The sequence below is a fragment of the Rattus norvegicus genome, chromosome 17, assembly GCF_036323735.1.
Source record: "Rattus norvegicus strain BN/NHsdMcwi chromosome 17, GRCr8, whole genome shotgun sequence".
NCBI lineage: Eukaryota > Metazoa > Chordata > Mammalia > Rodentia > Muridae > Rattus > Rattus norvegicus.
This window is the reverse complement of record NC_086035.1, coordinates 93,392,592-93,414,905: the sequence shown is the minus strand read 5'-3', so window position 1 is coordinate 93,414,905 and position 22,314 is coordinate 93,392,592. Positions and strand designations below refer to the sequence as shown.

At 40.2% G+C, this 22,314-nt stretch overlaps 1 protein-coding gene across 2 annotated transcripts in view; it reads right to left on the bottom strand.

Annotated features, from left to right (window-relative positions):
- Lyst (lysosomal trafficking regulator) overlaps nucleotides 1–22,314 on the bottom strand; it is a 202,142-nt gene that overhangs the window by 12,745 nt on the left and 167,083 nt on the right. For both annotated transcript variants that reach the window (NM_053518.2, XM_063276780.1), the window contains 8 exons: nucleotides 21,071–21,211; nucleotides 17,523–17,740; nucleotides 14,213–14,443; nucleotides 10,872–11,061; nucleotides 8,415–8,551; nucleotides 6,368–6,466; nucleotides 563–702; nucleotides 203–300 (listed from right to left, as the gene is read on the bottom strand). In NM_053518.2, the coding sequence (NP_445970.2) occupies nucleotides 203–300; nucleotides 563–702; nucleotides 6,368–6,466; nucleotides 8,415–8,551; nucleotides 10,872–11,061; nucleotides 14,213–14,443; nucleotides 17,523–17,740; nucleotides 21,071–21,211 (1,254 nt within the window). The remainder of the gene's footprint in view (nucleotides 1–202; nucleotides 301–562; nucleotides 703–6,367; nucleotides 6,467–8,414; nucleotides 8,552–10,871; nucleotides 11,062–14,212; nucleotides 14,444–17,522; nucleotides 17,741–21,070; nucleotides 21,212–22,314) is intronic.

The following is a 22,314-nucleotide window of genomic DNA, read 5'->3' as shown; positions in this document are numbered from 1 at the left end:
GCCACTAGATATGTATCAAAGGTACTCTATATTAAATGGATGTGAAAAAGCAAATGCTTTTTCAAAAGATTCTTTCAATTTTAAGATCCTTACAACTAGAAATACAAGCAGAAAACTGATGAGCTCTTCAACAGATGAGGGAGCTGAGAGAAGTTCTAGCCAGAAAATGAACAACCCTAGGCTTTGACTGGGGCCAGCTTACCTGAGTCACACACAGTAGCAATATCACCCGATGTTTCACTAGCAGAGACAGCTGTCACAGGGCTTTTGTGTCCGGCCAAACTTTGTACATAGCATAGCCTAAAACAAAAGGTATGAATTTGCATATTCAGTTATACAGAGGATTACAGTCTTTTATGTTTTCTATCCTCAGGAGGTGTAACTCTTCTTCTAAGGTAATTGATTTCTGACTTTAAAAAGACCACAGAGCTACTCTTACTATCTTTTAGTATGTGTTTCATGTCTAAATTGACAATGTAATGGCATGATTTTAGTGTATTTATCATGTGCTGTAAAATATGTAATATTTAAGCAACCATGTCTGGATAAGAGTTTTCTCTACCTGTTCAGGTCCCATACAATGCAGGTCCCATCTCTGCTCACGCTTATCATCACGCTATAAGGCTTGCAGACACATAAGCTGGTTATCTCTTCTGTGTGTCCATAGAGATGCATCTGACTCTCCATTTCAATTTCTGAGGGCTGGAATTTGAATATTAAGCAAATTATGAGATAAAAACCCCTGCAAAACAATCTGTAGTATCTCAAAATGAAAAACAACTGTGTCTCAGCACTCTTCTTGTCTGATCATTTTCAATCCTATTTAACTTTTTAAAATCATAAGTTAACAAAGAATTATAACAATCTAAACTGCTCAATTTTAATAGCTTGCATTTCTTTTTATTTGTATTTGTTCTTGTTCAGTCTTTCTTCAAAGACAATTCATTTTTATTGTTTGCAATATTGCTATACAAATACATTTCTATTTTGTACTTTTCATTTTCTACTTTTGATATTTATCTTTAAATAATGTTAATGGTATATAATACTTTATTCATTTATTATAGTTGGCCTTTTGCTGATATTTAAAGCTGTTTTCAAGTTATATATAGTGCCAGAAAATGTTTGTTCCTCTCCTCAGTTTGACAGGTACCAATACCGTGCTACTTCTCAGATTACAGGTGAACTTTTAAAAACCAAAACCAATTATGTCTGAAGACCACATGCCTATGACCTGTTTTCTTTTCTTTACTTTTTTATTGGATTTTAATTTACATTTCAAATGTATCCTCTTTCTCAGTTTTCCATCCATAAACCTCCTATCCCATTCCCTCTCCCCCTTCCTCTATGAGGGTGTTCCCCCACCAAACCACCCACTCCTTCCTCCTCTCTGCCCTGACATTCCCCTACACTTGGGGGTCCAGCCTTGGCAGGACCAAGGGCTTCTCTTCCCATTGGTGCCCAACAAGGCCATCCTCTGCTACATGTGTAGCTGGATCCATGGGTCTGTGCATGTGTACTTTTTGGATGGTGGTTTAGTCCCTGGGAGCTCTGGCTGGTTGGTATTGTTGTTCTTATGAGGTTGCAAACCTCTTCAGCTCCTTCAATCCTTTCTCTAACTCCTCCATAGGGACCCCATTCTCAGTTCAATGGTTGACTGCAAGCATTCTCCTCTGTTTTTGTCAGGCTCTGGCAGAGTCTCCCAGGAGACAGCTATACCAGGCTCCTGTCAGCATGTACTTCTTGACATCAGCAAGATGGTTTGTCTGGGTTTGCTGGAGATATATATATATGCATATGCTGGATCCCTAGGTGGGGCAGGCTCTGAATGGCCATCCTTGAGTCTCTGCTCCAAACTTTGTCTCCATATCTCCTCCTATGAATATTTTTGTTCCCCCTTTAAAGAAGGACTGAAGCATCCGCTCTTTGGTTGTCATTCTTCTTGAGCTTCATGTGGTCTGTGGATTGTATCTTGGGTAATTCGAGCTTTTGGGCCAATATCCACTTATCAGTGAGTGCATACCATGTGCGTTTTTACTGTAATTGGGTTACCTCACTCAGGGTGATATTTTCTAGTTCCATCCGTTTGCCTATGAATTTCATGAAGTCATTGTTTTTAATAGCTCAGTAGTACTCCATTGTGTAGATGTACCATGTTTTCTGTATCCATTCCTCTGTTGAAGGACATTTGGGTCCTTTCCAGTTTCTGGCTATTTTAAATAAGGCTACTATGAACATAGTGGAGCATGTGTCTGTGGTATATGTTGGGGCATCTTTTGGGTATATGTCCAGGAATGGTATAGCTGGGTCCTCAGGTAGTACTATGTCCAGTTTTCTGAGGAACCTCCAGACTGATTTCCAGAGAGGTTGTACCAGCTTGCAATCCCACCAACAATGGAGGAGTGTTCCTTTTTTTCCACATACGGCCAAGTTAAAAGCAGTGCCATGAGTCATGGAGACCAAACCTGGTCAAGGGGCAGCTGGAAATCCAGTGATATAAATACAGCAGCAGGCCAAGATCCTCAGGGAAAGATGGAGGCTACAAACTTCAAGCAGGACTGAGATCCCAGAGAAGAACCTCAAGGGCACACTTGTGCTCTCATTTCATTACAGAAACCAAAGACCAGGACGAAGCCAGACATAGGTGGGGCTCATGTTCCTCCCGATACTGATGACTGTGGTGCTGATGAAGACTTGGGCAGTTCTTGTTTTCAGGCTTCCTGGGGTCTGGCTGGATATAAAAGTATGGAAAATATCCCTGTTCTCCCAGGGACTACAGGCCACCAGGAAGGCTAATGACATTGGTATCAAGGGCTGACTGTGACATAAGGAAGTTGGGTGTATTTTCTACTTCTTCCCCAGGACCTGGGACTTTTGGCAATTGCAAGTATAGGAGCACCTAACTCATAGCTTTGCAGAATGAACTGGCCCTGATGTTGAAGGTTCTGCAGGGTGTGGCTGGAAGACATCTTGGACCAACCCATCGACCCATTTGCACAGTGCTCCATATCTGTTCCAGCTCCAGCCCTGTATCCATGCTCAGCACGGGGCAGCTCAAGGTCCTAGAGCTACTTTTTTCCTACTGCCTGCGCCAGTAGAAGACTCCTGGCTGCCTAAAAGCTTCTATCATCTTCAACCTTGCCCACCTGCTCACAAGGAATCTGAAGTGTGTTGTCAAGGGAGACCAGCATATCTGACTCTAGACTCCCCAGCTTGAATTCTACACTGCACTGGTGCACTAATACTTTGCCTAAATTTATAGCTACTATGTATTTTCTTATATAAGTGTGTTCTCAAACTCTGAGTCAATAGAGTCTATTTCTTTTTACTCTGTTAAAAACAATACTATGCAGTAAGTCTCAAGAACAATTATTACATTCAGAAGACATTCTGCTATAAGTCACCTGACTTACAGGTAACCATCCTGTAAGAACTCAATGTCTCATTAATTAGAAGGTATCTTAGGAGGCTTCACTGAGAAGTCTCAGACAATTGAGCAGGTAAGTGCTCAAAGTTAAGTATGGTTTATTAGCAAAGGGAGATACGTCACAAGAACCCCTAGAAAATTCTTCCAATAAGAACTTTGGTAGCTCTTATGTAGCACCATGGGGCTATCCTTAGTCTGTGTGAAAATCTTCCGAAGCAACACAGAAAAGCTTTCAGAACTTCATGGTGGTGGTAGTGGTGGTGGTGCTGCTGCTGCAGAACTGAAAGAAGTGAATGTCAGAGTCTCCTAACTCCAGAGTCAGAGCTTGGGCTGTATCAGGGATACAGGTTGCTGACATAGCCCCTGGGATAAGGCATTGGTACCAACATTTGTGAAAATCTAAGTGACCTCTCCATAAACACTGGAAGGACTGCATAGATTAGCTGCATTTCTGACACAGGGTAGGTAGGTAGGTAGGTAGGTAGTAACTTCTATTCTCTCAACTCAATTACCTAAAGTAGGAAAGAAACCCTTAGCAATGAGATGGGAAATCTGCTTTCAGGAAAACTATATAAAAAGGAATGATAAACAAGACAAGTCTTGATCAACCTGCTACAACAAAACCAAATGAATAAGTTTTGCTGTATTTAAGTCACAACTGTTATTGAAAGGTATTCCTTGTGTAATTAATCCTATATTGATTCTTAATCCTTTACTCTTTAATCTGCTACTAAATACTGTGCTGGTGAATAATTAATAGTGAAGAAATGAGAAAAACTAAGAATGAGATTATTTAAAATGTCAAGAAGCAAGCAGAGGGGGTTGGGGATTTAGCTCAGCGGTAGAGCGCTTGCCTAGCGAGCGCAAGGCCCTGGGTTCAGTCCCCAGCTCTGAAAAAAAAAAAAAAAAGAAAAAAAAGAAAAAAAAAAAAGAAGCAAGCAGAGCAAAAACTAAAATAAGACAAACCCCTTCCCCCCTGAAAAAAAAAAAACAAAATAAAACAAAACCAAAGATGAGCTAGTTCTAAAAAGGCAGAGCAGATAGCAATCCTAGAGGCAGGTTGGGACAGATTCCTAGGAGCACAGCAACAGATAACAAACTGAGATGGCTGAAGGTGCCAGAAGCAATTAATGGTAAAGTCAGATATACACGGGTGAGGGCTTTGAGAGTAAAAAGGAGACTTTCTGGATGCTACAGCACTCGAGGACTCAGGTTCCTTAGTGACCACGGCATGTAAGAACCCTGGGCTCCACAGACTGTTCTGGTTTTCTATTTCATCTTTACCACTCAAGTCTTAACTACACATGAAATTATTTGCCATCCCCTAACTTGGGCAAGTTGGTCCGTCCCTTGTGATAATCTCTTTTCTCCACAAGGTACTATCCAGTTTAAGTGTAACTTTCTAGGCTCCCTAATACCTAGCTGGCACCTCTCCTGTGGAAGACTGTCTCTTTGTCCTATCCTTCCCTACACTCTGACCTGGCCTATATCTTAGCCTTCCATGTATGGTGTTTCTCTTGCTGGTTCTCCAGGGTCTCTCCAGAGTGCTGACTCGGGCTCATTACTCCTGCTAAAACATTTTTTTTTTTTCAGAGCTGGGGACTGAACCCAGGGCCTTGCGCTTGCTAGGCAAGCGCTCTACCACTGAGCTAAATCCCCAACCCCCTCTGCTAAAACATTTTAATGGCTCCTTGGATCAGAGACAGAAACATTATTATAGTCCCATCTAAACCCCCAGGGTTAGTACAAACACGGGATTTACCATAAAAACTTGGGAGTAATACTATGCTAGGAATAGCAGCTTCACCCAGTAAAATATAATTCCAAAAATGTAATAGTCCAAGAATATTCTAGATCGGAAAGAAGTTTATTACCTTAACTTGATACACCCTGAACAGTACATGGTCCAAGCAAGGAGACAGAAAATTAAAAAGCAACATGTCTTTTATTTTGGAGACTGGGCTATTATTTAGACACCTTATTCATCTTTGACATTCAGTGGATGGCTGAAAAATGCTTTTCAGTGAATAGCAGAATTAAGATAGCTACTTAGCCAGGGACTAAGCCACTACAAAGACTATACATGGACTGACCCTGGGCTCCAACTGTATAGGTAGCAATGAATAGCCCCGTAAGGGCACCAGTGGAAGGGGAAGCCCTTGGTCCTGCCAAGACTGAACCCCCAGTGAACGTGATTGTTGGGGGGAGTGTGGTATTGGGGGGAGGATGAGGAGGAGAACACCCGTATAGAAGGGGAGGGGGAGGGATTAGGGGGATGTTGGCCTGGAAACCGGGAAAGGGAATAACAATTGAAATGTAAATAAGAAATACCCAAGTTAATAAAGATGGAGGAAACAAAAGAATTAACAAAAAAAAGATAGCTACTTAGATTTTGCTGTGAATTAACTTAGCCAGAGAGTAGGAGGATGACATTAGGGTTTGCACACTTCTGAGTATGGAGTGTACAAATCATGATGCACACTCTTCCTAAATGTTCAAGTTAAAAATGAGAATATAGGCAATATTCAAATATTGTGGAAAAAGCTGTGCTGTGGTTCACCCCTAGAATCTCAGCACTTTGTAGCATGAGGCAGGAGGACTGCCAGAAGTCCTGAGGCCAGCCTGGGCTATAAAGTAAGACCCTGTGTCTCAAAGACAGACATGAAAAAGCCCAAATGCAAAGCAGATAATAACTCAAAATATTATCTGTCTCTGAAGCAAAAATAAGACCTTTATGATTATTTTATTTATTTATTTTCAATATTCTTCATCATTTTTCTTAATAAATCTAATGAGTTAGAAATGTGACCTTCCCTTTTCTAGGAGCTAGAAAACGACTAACACATGGTTTAAGTTAGCCTTACATGGGGATACCTGACATCATCTAGGCTTTCCCAATGACATAAAGGTCCTACCACATGCCAGTGAGCCAGCACCTACCGTGCCGCTTGTGAACCTGTTGGTATAGGCTGTGATGACACCACACTTGCTCCCAGTGAAGAGCTGACAACTGTCAGGCACCCAGGCACAACTGGTCACCTTTGAAAGGACAAATCAAAGACAAGTGTGCGTTAAAAAAACAGTCAAGACAGAGGTCTTATTTCTCAGAATGTTTCACAAAAAAACATGATCACAAGCTTCTAGGTAAACATTTTACTTGATATGATCAGAGCAGAAGCATAAATGGTCATAGTACTTTCAATAACTTTTAGCAAAAAAACTTTAATAAGTGTTTCCAGATTACAAGGTTTTATAAACAACAGTGTACAATGTTATAAAAATTTCAAGTTATTTGTTTATTGACTTTTAATTTCATTTGAGCTAGATTCTCCCTGTAATCCTTCCTCTTGTCCCCAGCCACTCACTGCTGGTTCCGTGTGTGTGTGTGTGTGTGTGTGTGTGTGTGTGTGTGTGTGTGTGTCTGCCTGTCTCTCAATTTTACTTTTATACATACCTGTGGCTTGAAAATTTTACAAAATAATATAGGATCAATCAAAGCTTGAGTATCAATGTGTGAGGGATTCAAACATTAATGTACTGGGCTTTTGTTCTGAAATAGGGTCTAAATATGTATCCCAGGTTGGCTTGGAACTCAAGATTCTCAATTCTAAGCTTAAGTGTCAGAAGCCACCAAGCTGGGCTACTAGTTTTGTGCACTCTTTCTGCCTTTCTGTAGGGAAGCAGTGTATAAGTAAAAATAGGTGTCACACTAACAGTTGTAATTGGTGTTAAGTAGGATAAGGAAAGATAAAGGTGAAAGATGACTTTTTTGGAACAAAATTCTTCATTCTCAAGCAGAGGAAGTACCATTCGAATTTGGCTCAGTTCTCCATGTGGCCCGAGTCTTTACTTCATAGTAGATGCGAAGACTAAATCCAAAGAACTGAACTGCACCTGTTACGAGTATGACTGTTACCACATATGCAGAGGGAGGATGTGTTACACAGTTAACTCCCTCTGTGTTCTTTCCCCTTGCAATTCATGACAATTCCATAAAGAAGGCAGCAAGGAACACACTTATTCTGGAGTATGTTTTTGTGTTTTCTCTGATTTTGCAGACTCATTTGCAATTTAATTACACTGCCAGCTCTGTTATGATTCATCATCACCTGCTTGTGTTGGATACATATTTCTATTTGCATAAAATTCTCCAATATAATTCAAAACAAAAAAATCTTATCAGTGTTTATAATAAGGTTGCTTTTCACTGTCCCTTTATCCTCTGGGCAAGCCCAGTAACAAACGACATAAAACATGGCACGGCCATTGTCGCTTTTGCTGCCAACCATTCCCAGAGTAGTTTACTCAGCTCCTAGGATTTTAGGGATGGGAACATTTCAGCACACATGAACAGGTAGTGGGTGTTTCACAGGCAAGGGAAGAGAAGTCAGATAATGGTCAGAAACCTCCCCATGGAGAGACGGACAATTCAGAGTCTGAGATGGTTGTAGCAGTACCATGTATCTATTGGATGTGCATAGCAGACAAATTTTATAAACATCAGCAGCATGCTTATAACATGCTTATGCCTTTTTGAGGCATCAGCATCAACATATACTGGATAAACCCAGTTTTAAAGAGGCAGAAAGACACTTTATTTTGGAGAGGCCACGTTATCTGCCACAGTCAGTGACTATCTAGCTCCTGGGAGCTCAATACTCAGGCCCTGTGTCCTCTTGCTCCATAAGATGCTGGGGTATTTGGGAAAAACCAGGTAACAAAGATGATACTATGGTTACAGAAAATGACCTAGTTACAAAGCCAGTGGACCCAGGATGAAAGCAGGCCCTAGGCAAACTTTCCCAATGAAGAAAGGGGCAAAAACCAAACCGTGGGACCTAATCAGATGAATAGGGGTTATGGCATCTAGAAGTACTGCAAATAGTTTCTGGGCTGGCATTTAAGTAGACCAGTGTCAGCTCGACTCCTCCATTCCTTCCCAAGACACAGAACTTGATCAGCATACAGTCCTTATACCTAAGCTTACCTGGTGCTGCTGTGAACTCTGTATGAAGTTGATTGGTGGCTCACTCTGCTTACTTTTCAACCGTAAGATGTTGTCAGCATATCCCCAGCTTAGGATAGCAGACCACTGAATGTCTGTGTTGTTCATGCTTCTTACACCTCAACAGAAGGGGAAACCAAGTATCCAGTTGTCAGTATAGTATCATATAACAGCTCAGACAACAGCAAGCCAAAGGCTGACACTTATTTAGCAGAATATACACTCCTTGCAGGCAATATATCCTTATCTGCCTGAGATAGAATAATCTTAGTTTTAGTCCTAAGGGTGGAATTTTTCTCAGGTAAAATTTTATAAAGACAACAACAATAGAGCTTACTCTATTCAGGCTCTCAGATTCTTTTTCTTTAAAAGTGAAACATGAACTAAATACTTAGTAAATAACTTTCTAGATATCTAGTGTTAAGTAGTCAGTAAGAACAACTTTGAACACTGGAAGTGAACTCTGCTGGGGAGAAATCATCCTTTCCTGAGCAATAGATTCCCTCTGGTTAGCTGTAGATCTGGCACAGCAGACTACCTCTCAAGAGGGCTTTGGTCTTTTCTGTTTTTAATACCACAGTTTTATCCCATTTTTGGCCTAAAGACTTGGGCATTCTGTGTTCTTTCTTGGGACTTTCTGTTGTTTATACATGTGCTATTATAGTAAGTACAGCAGGAAGACACACAACATATGGATAAACAATAGCTCTTAAATGAATTAGCAGCACATTGAAAATAAAATTCAGAGGTTTCTTTTAACAGTCAAATGAATCATTCCTACAACAAAAGAATGGAGAATATGCTTACAAGATACAAGCTCCACTACATATGAGCTGCTATAAGGAGCCAAATGTCATAAGTCTGAGAATGCTCAGTGTGGGATTACCTTCTTTTTCACTGGGGGTGTTCTGCCTGGGATTTACTTGATTCAGAAGATCACAGTGGTTGATGATCAATTAATTGTACTTATTTTCATTTGCTTTATCTAATGGAACAGTGGATTTTGAGCAGGAGCTTGTGAGAAAATTGCAGTTTGGGTACATGTACATCTGGACTCAAGCCCTAGAGGTTCATAAGGCGCTGTGAATGGAACAAAGTGTACTTCGTAGGAGAGCCTTACAGTAGTTCTGAGGCCCAGTTCCCAAGAAAAAGGACTACTGGTCTTATGATCATTAAGTATACTTTGTGCAGCCACAGATAGATATGATAGATAGATAACCACTCAGAGCCATGCTATTGACATATCAGAACTCAACACATCCAGTAGCAATCAGAACTCGACACTCTTCTGCAAGGTGCTTCTGTGGTGCTTCCTATTATGGTTTGGGAATGAACAATGACAATACTTGGTCTGGGATGGTCAATGCTAATAGATTCTTTTAAGTATTAATACTTATAATGGTCAAGTATGCTAATCATTTTCACACACTATTTTGAGTCTTCACAATAAATCACACTGGGAGGAAAGTCATTTGATATTCCTACTTTTTATAGATCAAAATCAGTATCTAGAAAGCCTCAGATAACATTCTCAAGGCCACACAAGTAGTAAATAGCCGAACTTGGATACAAATAAGGAACTGTGCTTCTAGCAGTTACAGTGTACTGCACACCCACTAGATTGATTAACCTCAAGCCCACTCTACTGAGAAGACAAAGAATGAACACAGCTCTCAAGGAACATTAAGGGCCTGGGACTTAGTGATAAAATACAATAGGTTGAGAATTGTATGAGACACATTTAAATCCTATAATGATGAGCGATAGAGCTTAAAAGAGGACCACAGATCATAGACTAGTCTTCAGCAACCTCACATGAACAGGAGTATCCTCAGCCATCTTAGGCCAAGCAGGAGAGCCTTTACATTACAGAACATTAGCAGGAAGGATAGAGGGACTGATAAGTGGAAAATGCCCTCAGTTCTCCAGTGTCTGGATGACATTTGAAATATGAAATGATCCATATCACATAGTCCTTTTCCACATTTCACAGCTGCTGAGCTAGAGGTGGGAACCAGAGGAGCTGCTTCTAGGACATGTGCTTAAGCTTATCACTCCCTGTGTGTGCTTAAACCCACAGTTGTGTCCTCTAGAGCACCAGATCTGTCTGTTAAATTCATCCATCCACCTTGGGATTCAGAGTTTGAATGTGTATGTTTCTATCAGACTGACAATGCTTTCATCCTGGGAGCACAGACATTTGTTCTCAACTCCCTCAAACTCCCTTCACTTTAAACAGCACTACTGCATTTAATTCCCACTTTTTAAAGTACTACACTTTAATGGCTAGCTTGCATAAGTAGCCACAATTCTGAACAGAGCTTTTCACCAAAGACTGTGTAACTTCAGAAGTCAAATAAGGCAGCAGTGCAGGTGAGCTAGTGACAGTTAAATCTAACAAAAGATTCCCAGTCTGATCCTCACTATGGTTCATGTTACCTTGTTCCTTGCTGTAGGTCATCAGAAGACAGAAGTTTTGGGATAAACCACAGATGGCTCTGGTGGGCAGTGCCTGCAGGGAACCGAATCTTTCTCCATGGGGCTGGCTGAAGCATACCACAGGCACTGGAGCACTGGGGGAACCTACGTACTCTCCCCACTTCAAGCCTTTTATCCATGACAAAGGGCTCTAAAACCAAAGAAAGTAAAAAAATAAAAGGTTTGAGAATAATAATTACAATATAAATTCTAAACAGAAGATAATTAGATTATAAACTCTGAGAGCAAGAATTATGTTATGTATCTTACTTCTCCATGTTTACCATATAGAAAAGTTTGCATTTGATTTTGGCTCAGGTTCTAACTTAGCTTAAATGGAATTTCCTGACATTAATTCAAATTTGAAATTCAAGCAAAGAAAACAGCGTTTAACTAGACACATTTCTTTTAGGCTCGCTAAAATATCTGAAGTTGGTGACAAGCGACATGCACATACAACAGGAGACTTAAGAGCACAGAGGGGCTCACTGGGCTGCAGCTTTGGAACCAGGGCCTTGCTTGATGCATGTCTAGACCGCAGCAGTTTCTCAGTGGATGTCAGAGTTTAGTAATGGAGTACATTGACAAGGCTAGAGCACTCAGTGCTCCAGAGATTGTTAGTAAATCCTAGAGAACATTGCTAGTAAAGCCAATGAGAAAAAGGAAAAGATGGGCTTGAGGAGCAGCAGGCCGTGAACATGGAACAGTGAGAGAAGCAAGGATGGCTACCACCCGCCATGAACAGACACCGAAACCCTTCCTGCATCCAAGTAAAAACAATTATCAAGAAGAAAATCCAGGAAGGGCAGAAAACAGCCCTTAGAGTTTTCTCCAATAACTTTATTTTCTCCAATAACTTTATTGTCTATTTATTCTTTATTCTCTATTCTTTATATTCTTTATTCTTCTTATTTAGACCATTTAAGGGACAGAGTAATATGCAGTGCTAAGTGGCAGAGAAGGCTGAGCAGCAGGACTGCTCCTATGGAAAAGAGAGGATAACACAGGTATTTTGAGAACAAGTTTTCTTTTGAAAGCTATCAGCTGATCTATACTGATATAGAACTCTGGTTATGACTGGTAATTCATAATTTCTTACCTGAAAATTTCTCTTATATGGATTACTGAGTTTAAGGTTTTTTGAGTTACATACAAAGCTAACCATTTTTGAGTTATACACAATGGCTAAGTGTTTGACATTGTACTGTATGCATTAAAGAAGAGTGCCTTTTCAAAGTGCTGCTCATACAGCTCTGACTATAACTTCTACAATGAGCTGAAGTTCACATATGTGCGCCTGGGCTGTGTGGAGCATCTTCTTCAGCACAGCATTGCTGCTGTATGACAGAGCCTGTGGACCTGCCACCTGAAGGCCATAGTGGCACTTTGTGGGAGGTCCCACTGTGGTTCAAGCAAAGAAAAGCTATGGTATATGCCAAGAGCCATCAAGGAGAAGCTAAAAAAAACTAGTAGGTGATCTTCCTGAGATGGTTCAAGTGTCATGAGTTTATTGCTTTTGAGAGAGCAAGCAGGAATCTGCAACATAGAGCACATTCCAAGAGGCTGTAGAACCATTAACCTAAGGTCACAAATAGGGAACTAAAGATTACTACAGGTGCAAGGACAGAAGATAAAATATTGACTGGATTTATCTATATGAAACTTCACTAATAACTTAGTCACAAAAATTATGGTTTTTAGCCTTCAATGAGTGTTAAGCTAGTGACAGATAATGAATGTTTAGCCAGATAATTACTCTTAACGGATATGCATGTAAATATTCTCTCTTGTATACTTCTTATTCAACTTACTATTTGAATTTATATTTGAACTTCTAGTGAACTTTTGCAGAAAAGGGAGGCTTGGTAAAACCATGTGATCTAGTCTCCTAGAACAGGCACAAAAGCCTAGAAAAGATTGCATTGGGAACATAACACTGGGGATAAAGGCGTTGGGAGCAAGGGCATTGTTACATCAGAGCAGGAGGAGAGAGCAAGAATAGGGGACTGCAGAGTGGAATAACTTAGAAATTATAAGTCAACTTAAAAATTAAGAGAGCAATATACAGAATGCAGAGGGAAAGAGGAAAAAAATGAGCTGCAGAGAGAGTAGAAGGAGCAGGCAGGCTTCTCCTTACCACAGGATGGAACAGGTCTTCTCTCAATAGCAAGGCAGGCTCAGTCTTACTAAGGAGGACAAAGCTTTCTTACAGACTTGGGTTTAATTCATTAGTAATAAAAGGGTAGAAGCTTTTTCTTTCTCTATGTAATAAAGACTGGAGCTCATTTTCCATCCAGAATGAGTGAGTTCTTTCTGCACTGATACTTGGTCTTTTACTCTATATACATATGTAAGTATGTAAGTATGTAATTATGAGATAAGTATGTAGCTGAACCCAACTGGTTTAAATAGATATTTATGAACATGTAAGCATGGATTTATATATGAATTTATGTGCGTTTATTCATATTTGCTTGTGTAAAAGTTTTGCCTTCTGCAAGTGTAACTCTCTTCTCCTGGTTCAATAGAAGTTTATTGCTCTAAACTCCCCCCGACCCCCATCCTAACAAGCAAGAGGCATCTGGACAAGAGGGAAAAGGCTCTAGTAATTAATCCTTTGCTTAATCTGCTGCTGTTTTATGATGAGGTGCTAAATGACAGATACTGCAGTCTTTGGTCTCAGAGGAATTCAGACAGGCAGGTCAGCTACCATAGCCAAGAGACTTAGATTTAAGATAGGTAAATGATTTATTATTAAACAGAACTTAAGTGAATGCTAAAATTCTTTTTCCTTTTAAGGGCTGCTTGCTTTAGTTTTCAACTGCAAAGAAGAATTATGCTCACTTTCCATTTTTGGACACAATATTTCCCATTACTATAATCTGGGGAGGTACCTCTGGTTAGTGCTTTTGGTTGAAGATGGCCATTAGACTCAGCTGTGCCACTTACATAGGTACCAGCTGGGCCTTTTTATTTGCCCAATCCTCCTTAGAAGTCTGCTTGGCGAGGCTTTCCCTGGTAATAACCCTTCTGTGCAGTGGAGGACAGCTACTGTCTGTCCCAATCAATGCTTCTTTTCCCTGGACTTGCAAGGCATGCTCTCCATATCACCGATGCAGCCAGCAATCACTGTACACACAGGCCATTGCTGTAGCTGACCCTACTTGTCTTGCACTGGCTGGTGCTTACCCTAGTGTGGCTAGAACCACACTATTCATGTCTGTATCCCCATAGCTAAGTGAGGATCATGGCAGGAGTTCAATCAACTTTTGCTCAATTTTACTGAAATCAAAATAACATACCGGATAAGTGATCTCCTTGATTGGTTCTCGGGTCTCTCTGAAAGCAAATTGTACTAACAAGCCAACAGCTGCTGGGAGCTCTCCTTCAATGTTGAGCTTGGCTCCAGGTCGGCTGGCATGGGCTGTGTGGAACAACTGACGTGGGGTCTGCCCATAGGTTTTTATCATGGTTTCTAAAGCACGTCTCTGCACTGGATCTTCAACTGCAGAGACATCCATTCCAAAATATGTCTGTAGAGAAGACAGTCAAAGAACATGACATAAGCAGGGTAATGGTAGAACTAGTCATAATGCCAAAAAGAAAACAACTTCTTTCAATTTTTAGGTAATGGGTACTCTATTTTGAATGCAAATGATTTAAAAATGTTTCTGATCAGGTTATCTTAGCCTTATTGGTCTTACTAGGATCAGAGAGTAATAACCAATAATTCTGAATGTGAACAAAATAATATATTTTGTCTGACTGACATTAATTAGGTGTGTTAATAAAACATTTCAAATTTAAGGCCTGAGAATGTCATGGAAGATATTAAGTATATTGTTGAAGAAACTGCTTGCCCAAAGTAATACATGGAAAAAAGCAAAAGCAAAGTTATACTTCAACGTAGGTAAGTGAGTTCACAATGAAAGCCACCGGTGAACATGAAAAAGCATCAAGGAAGGTTCCAGGGGGAGTTAGTGGAGTGGCCCTGTGCCTCCGAGAATCTGTCCTATGTGCCCCTTCTCTGTTCTAAAGCTATTATCGTTAGTGCTGTGCATGCCCCTGTGGAAGGTCCAGGTTTTAGCATTTAATCAGTTACAGCAATCTTCACATGTGTATCTAAATATAACATTCTTTTAAGTATCAAAATAAAATTTCCAAGGCACTTCAAAAGTTAAATAACATTCAAGGTTACTGCACTTTTTAGAATACTTAAGTCTCAAGGACTTAGTAAAAAATATTCCAGTTAGATGAATTAGCTTGTAGGTATCAGTCTCTAGATAAATTTTAAACAAAATTACTGAAAAGATAATTACGTGCACAGAACAGGGTTTATGAGGTTAATATTTAAATTCATAATTGCTCTAAGTGTTGTATTTCAGGATAAAATACAAATGCAGCTCAGAAATTATACCACACCTTTGCCTTTATTTCATACTGGATGGTGCTCAGAACATGCTATCTAAATATGGTGCCTAGATATATGCAGTACTCTGAGCTGAAGAATGAATGTAAGGAAGGATTCACTCTTCCCCTGAAGCTGCTCATAAAAGCTAGAATGGGCTTTCTGACCATTTTCTGAAGCAGGTAGGAAGCACCACATTTCCTTCCATGGAGGAAAGAAGGAGCCTCATATCTCAAAGCTGACACAGACACATGCAGACAATGTGAGCCAAAAGGCCTCACTATGCTGTTCACCTGCTTGCCTCATAGTGCTTTGATTTCGTCTCAGACTCCATAACATTCCATCAGCTCTAGCATAAAACCTCAGGTCTAAGCACTTGCTGGGGGTTTCCAGTACCAAGGAAGGCTCTGGTGTTATGAAAGTTTCTGCTAGGTAGTCTTCATCCTGTTCTCTTATTAATCTCTGCTCTGTTGTGGAGTCCCATAAGAATCTAAGATGGGTAGAAGGAAATGGTATTTTTCCTCCTCGATTTACTACTTTTCTTGTAAAACTCTTATTTGTTAATGATAATGCTTTCCTTAGAATGAAAGGTATCTTCAAAATCATCTTCTATTAGATCCACCATAAAACTGTTTTATTCTCCCTTCTAAGGATACCTTGGAGGTATCCAAAATAATTACCCATAACAAGAGACTAAAAAGAGAATTTTATTTTTGGACCACCCTTTGGGGATGTGTCTCTGCTATAAACAAGCTCAGAGGCAGGACTCCTTGTAAGGGTTTGGAGTGTACACATAGCTGTATTTGTTACAAATACTTTCAGATCTGTAACCTCTACAGACACCACTGAGAAGCAAGCCCATGGTCAATCAATTCACCTTGCTAAGTGGAGATCTGGGGCAGCCACATGTCATGTAGTAGAAAGGAGCCGATCTGCACTGAGTAGCCAGCATGCAGCATCCAGACCACCTTTCTTTGTGCTCTGCTTTTTTGCCTCCCTATCCCCTCAGACATGTCCTTTCACTCATTACACTGAAACCTTCCTGACACATTCAGTCAGCCGACCCAACCCACTTTCTTCCTATGTCACTCACCCTAGTTACCTCTGTGCCTAGAGAGCCTAGCATAATAAATGCTTCCTAAGTCTGTGCATAAGAATAAACCAGTACATGTGTAAATAACAACTCTACTTCTAGGGAACTAGAAAACATCTTAATTAGGGATAGCAGTGGCCATTACAATCATGGACAATGGCACCTTATGACTGAATTATTCTTACAGACTATACTTAAGACTGTAAGGGGTAAGATTTAAAAACATGATTTATTAATAAATTATTGGAAAAATATGCAGGTGTAGAAAAAGTCTTGAAGGTTGTTTTGATATTTATCTCTAGATGCTGAAAGCAAAGCTTATTTCTCATATTTCTTCTTTTTGATAGTTATATTTTACATATTTTCTAATAAGGCAAATGTACTGTCTCTGTCATGAAGAAAAATGTTGCTTTTCAAAAAACATAACAGGCACTCATAATAGTAGAGAGAAAAGAGCTAACTCAGGCAGCTGGCCGCTCTCTTTGAGAACTCTGCTGCCTCCTTGGCTGGTGTCTGGAAGCTGACATTTCCTAGGTGACTGCACGCACTATGCAAACAACGTGGTCCATGCTCAGCACCTGCACTCCTTCTGAGTCCGGAATCTCAGCACACATCAGGCAATGGTTTCTAAACGACCATTCCCAAAGAGATGCTCAATTCTGAATCTCTAGACAGCTTTCCTGGCAGAAACCATTTGCAATGTGTCATCAAAGCCCCTGGAGGACGTGAGCATGCTCTTTGTGGTCTAATAGGAGGGGTCAGGTGTGTGTGTGCGTCTTGCTTCACACAGACTTTGTTTACTGTTTGTTTCCTTTGGTCAGTTATGCTTGGAATCCTTTACTGTCATAAATCAGAGGTGCAAACTGAGTCCACACATTTGTTTAATAAATCACTAAATATGAGATGGTCTTGGAGAATCCCTAACTCTAGCATCTAAGACATTTTTAAAGAGATGAAATATAAAAATATAAAAATCTTACATAATAGTAGTATAACTTAGTGTAACTTCTCTTTGATGACCTGGCTATTTTAAGGAAATACCTTAACAGCTAACTTTAAAATACTCAGGTTCTAACTTATACATGAGTGCAGTCTTAAAAGAGTCACTTACGGCAGGGTGGAAAACATTGATGGCTTGAACAGATGCCTTTCCCTTTTGCTTGTAGCCAAACACTAAGTCAATCCAGTGACAGATGTTCTGGGACACATGGTCAGATTCTAGTGCCTGCCGGTGAATAAGGATGAACAGCCGAGGATCGTTGCGTGCCCAGGGAGGAAGGTTGACGTGGTTAACCCGTTCACCATTCTGACGAACACCGAAGTCAAAACCTAACAAAGATTAAAACACAATTTTTAACTCTGCCAATACATGCTTCATTTAGCCCATAAGAGCTCTGGAAAGCAGGTAACTGTGATGTAACTCTTATGGCAGCAGCAAGATGAAATGCCCAACAGAAAGAATGAACTGTTCATCTTCTTTCTGTACCAATAGGGACAGGATAGATGCTAAGCTAATTCAAGCTGGAACTTTCAAATGTACCCTTTGACAATTTTCTAATTGGATGGAGAAAAAGCAGATCAGTGCCTGTGAATTTAAATACTATGCTCACCAAACTCTTCAAACACTGTGAGAGCTTAAATATCTTCAATTATAAACTTGATTAAAATAAAATTAAACCTTTGTATAAGAATATCTAGATTGTTGGTATTTTCACATATTGAGTACTGTATTTTTAATACATATTAATATTCCATAGTTAAAAAACCCTTACAAAATAGATACTACCCTAAAATGAGTTTTCATAGTACATTGGTTTTATGGGCAATATATAGGGTTGCCTTGACTTCCATTCTTCTAAGTATTCCTAGCTCACCAAAAGTATTAACATATTAACTAAACAGGTTCTGGTTCTGTTTCTGTTTTTTGTTTTATTTTTCAGATGGTTCCTCTGTGTAGGGGAGAGACCATGAACTCAATCACTGCAAACTTTCAGGCACCAAGGGCACTTCACAATCATTCAAAACATCAGGTACCAAGGAAACACTCATTACTCAGACTATAGGGTACCAAGAGGAATGATGATAGAAAAAGACATGAGTAGCATTATAGGAAGTTACAATTTTAATAAGAGGTTGCAGGGGCTGGAGAGATGGATCAGTAGTTAAAAACAGTGGTTGTAAGCTGGTGGTGGTGGTGCATGCCTTTAATCCCAGCACTCATAGGGTACAGGCAGACAGATCTCTGAGTTTGAAGCCAGCCTGATCTATGGAGTAAGTGCCAGGACAGCCAAGACTATGCAGAGAAACCCTGTCTTGAAAAACCAAAACCTGTAGAGACCATATCCAGAGGTTAGACAAGGACCCCAGTTAGGAGATGGGGCAACCCACTCATCTCCAAATTTTTAACCCAGAATTGCTCCTGTCTAAAGGAAATATGGGGACAAGGTGTGGAACAGAGACTGAAGGAAAGGCCATGCAGAGACTGCCCCACCTGGGGACCCATCCATCCATCCATCCATCCATCCATCCATCCATCCATCCATCCATCTATCCATCCATCCAGACACCAAACCCAGACACTATTGTGGATGTTAAGAAGTGCCTGCTCACAGGAGCCTGATACAGCTGTCTTCTTAGGGGCTCTGCCAGAGCACGACAAATACAGAAGTGGATGCTCACAGCCAACCATTGGACTAAGCATGGGGACCCCCATGGAGGAGTTAGGGAAAGGACTGAAGGAGTTGAAGGGTTTTGCAATATCAGCCAACCAGAACCCCCTCCTCCCTCCAGAGCTCCCAGGGATTAAATCGTCAACCAAAGAGTACACAAGGCTCCAGCTGCATATGTAGCAGAGGATGGCCTTATCTGCCATCAATGGGAGGAGAGGTCCTTGGTCCTGTGAAGGCTTGATGCCCCAGTGTAAGGGAATGCCAGGGTGGGGAGGCAGGAGTGGGTGGGTGAGAGAGCATCTTCACAGAAGCAGGGGGAGGAGGGGAAGGGGGTTTGAACCCAGGGAAGGGGAAAACATTTGAAATGTAAATAAATAAAATATCCAATAAAAAATTGAAAAAAACAAAAAAGGAAAACCAAAACCAAACAACTGAACAACCACAACAAAAGAACACTAGTTGCTCTTCCAGAGGACCTGGGTTTAATTCTCAGCCCCTACATGGAGGATCACAACTGTCTGTAACTCCAGTCCTGGGAGATTTAATGCTCTTCTGGCCTTTGGTACTGCACGCATGTGGTACGGACACACATGTAGGCAGAACTCTCATACTCATAAAAGCAATTGTTTTATTTACCTTTAAATAATAGGCCACAATATTTTCTATCAGTGCTCACTCTGACTCTGGGCAGACAAAGGGGAGCAAGAGCGGCTATTTGGCTGACAAGGCTAGGTTAGGAACTATAATTTAGCTTCTGTCCCTCCCTCCTGGGATACTTGCCTCTGGAGCCTGAGTAGCCAAATAGTTTGTAAGGAAGCCCAAATCAACCTCCTTGAAGAACACCTCTGAGAAAGTACAGATCGGCTTAAGGAAAGGACCTGTGGATGTACCACTCCCTCTGCCGTATAAGCCCAAGCTCTGAGTGCAACCAAGGACACTTGGTTGACTTGGACTTGCAAAAACTGTAATTAATAGCAAATTTTTGTAATTTTTTGCTGCTTTAAGTCACTAGGTGTTGGAGTGACTTATACAGTCATAATAGGAATGTACATGAAAGACTACAGAGAAGACAGGTAGTAGATTTGAATGAGCTCTAAGCTGAAGTCCACGTCACCCCAAGCTGCAGGTATTGATATTTGACTTATACTTTCATATCAGCACTGCACATTGTGTACCATTGGAGCTCCACACGGAGGTGATTTTGGATAGCCAAAATGATGAGATAGCTCCAGGGTAACTAGTAGGTTAAGTGCATTAATAATTTATCATATAGTCTTAGAAGACTGCAAACAATGAAATTCTAAAGTGTTTTGTCTAACACTGACTTACCTAAAGATATGTCTCAATTTCATATATTCCCAAGGGTCACATGAAATTAAGGAAAGTAACTCAAAAGTACTCCTCTCAGTGTTGTCTGAGAGCTTATGTTAAAGAACAGGAAAGGGTGGCCAAGGTCATTGGTCACTGGCATCATGGCGTTCGAGTTTATCCTCCAGTATACCCTTTGACTTTTGATTATTAGATAATTCTTCTGAGAGAGTTTTTCCATTCATACTCTAGATTACAAGTGTGCACAACCACATCTGGTGTATGTGGTACATTTTAGGCAAGCACAGCACCAACTGAACCACAATTCTAGCCCTAGAGTGTTTTATTTCTCTTATTTCCTTATAAAATCATTCAGATTTTAATTACACTTTTCAATGAATTGCTTTTTACAATTATTTTTTAATGAGTAGACTTTTACAAACAGAGAAAATGTGTAATAAAGTTAAAATACGTATTAAAAATAATTTTAATAGCTACAAATGTAGTTGTCTAAATGTACCCAGTCCTCAGTCCTATAAAACTTTAGAAGTCCTCAAGCTCACCTGGAGATAAAATTATAGATTTAATGACATTAATCTCTCCTATCTGAGAATTCAAATTTCAAGTCTTAGAAAAGCAACTTTTACTTCTGGAAATTTGTAACTCTATCGCATACCCTTACCTTCACGGTTCACTAAGAACTCAGGAAGATAGAAAAACTCGGGAATCAGCTCCTTCACATCAGTCATGGATTCAAAGGATGAGAGGCGCCAAGTTGTGTTTGTAGAATGAAAAGTTCTGTCTGGAATGTCAAAACTCTGATCTACAAAGAAATTCCAATAATATAATGAAGACACAAAGACCATCTTCCACTTGAAGCTTCCCATAGCTTTTGTTGCTTCAAAAATGATTAAAGTAATGGTCTTTAATTAAAGGATTATTCAAATTTTTGAAATCACACTATTTTCAACTGCATTATGCTCCCATCATACCTCTAATAAAATTTCTATCATCTATTTGCCTAAGTAACTACTGCATTCTACCTTGTTAGAATTAAACTTTCACAAAAGCAGGAGACTAGGCCCACCCATACCCAGCACATAATGGACACACAATAATAATCTCTTTATCAAATGAGTGCATAACTTTAAAAAGGGGAAATTATGGGTTGAGTAGATGGCTTACACCTAAGAACTTGGTAAAAGTGCCTTTTACCAAAGCACAAGGACAAAAGTTTGATCCCAAGCATGCATGAAAAAGCCAGGAGGATAGATGTGTGTCTGTAACCCCAGCATCGGGGTGGTCTATGTGTGAGTTCAGTGGTCATGCAGCTGAGCAGACATGATGAATTCTATGTTCAGTGAAAGATCCCATTTCAAAAGATAAATTGGGGGAACAGTTAAGGAGGACATCTGTTGGTAATCTGTGGCCTCCACAAGCAGATACATTCATGCATGTGTTCATTCATACCCATAAACCCACACACATGAGGGGGGAGTGGGAGGAGGGGAGGGACGGACTTTCATGCATTATTTCACTGTAATTTTCTTGTGCTTGTTTCTCCTATCATCCCCACCTTTCCTTCCTCATTCCCATTGCTACCCAGCCTCATGGTCCCCTGCACATAGGCCCTCTTCTGCTTACATGTTCTATGTGTGTGTGCTGATAGATTAGATTCTGCATGGGAATGACAACATGCTATTTATTATCTTCATTTGTTTCTCCTCCCCTTCCCTTCAGACTATGTCTTCCCTTACTTAGTGCCCTTCTACTCCTACACCACATATACCACATGCGATACTGACACTGATTTTCAGATGCACCAATACTGAGCTCAATCATTATCTAAAATTTTTATCAATATAAAACTGAGCATACTCACCTTTGTTCATTTTCTTTCTTAGTATAGACTATTAATGACAAAGA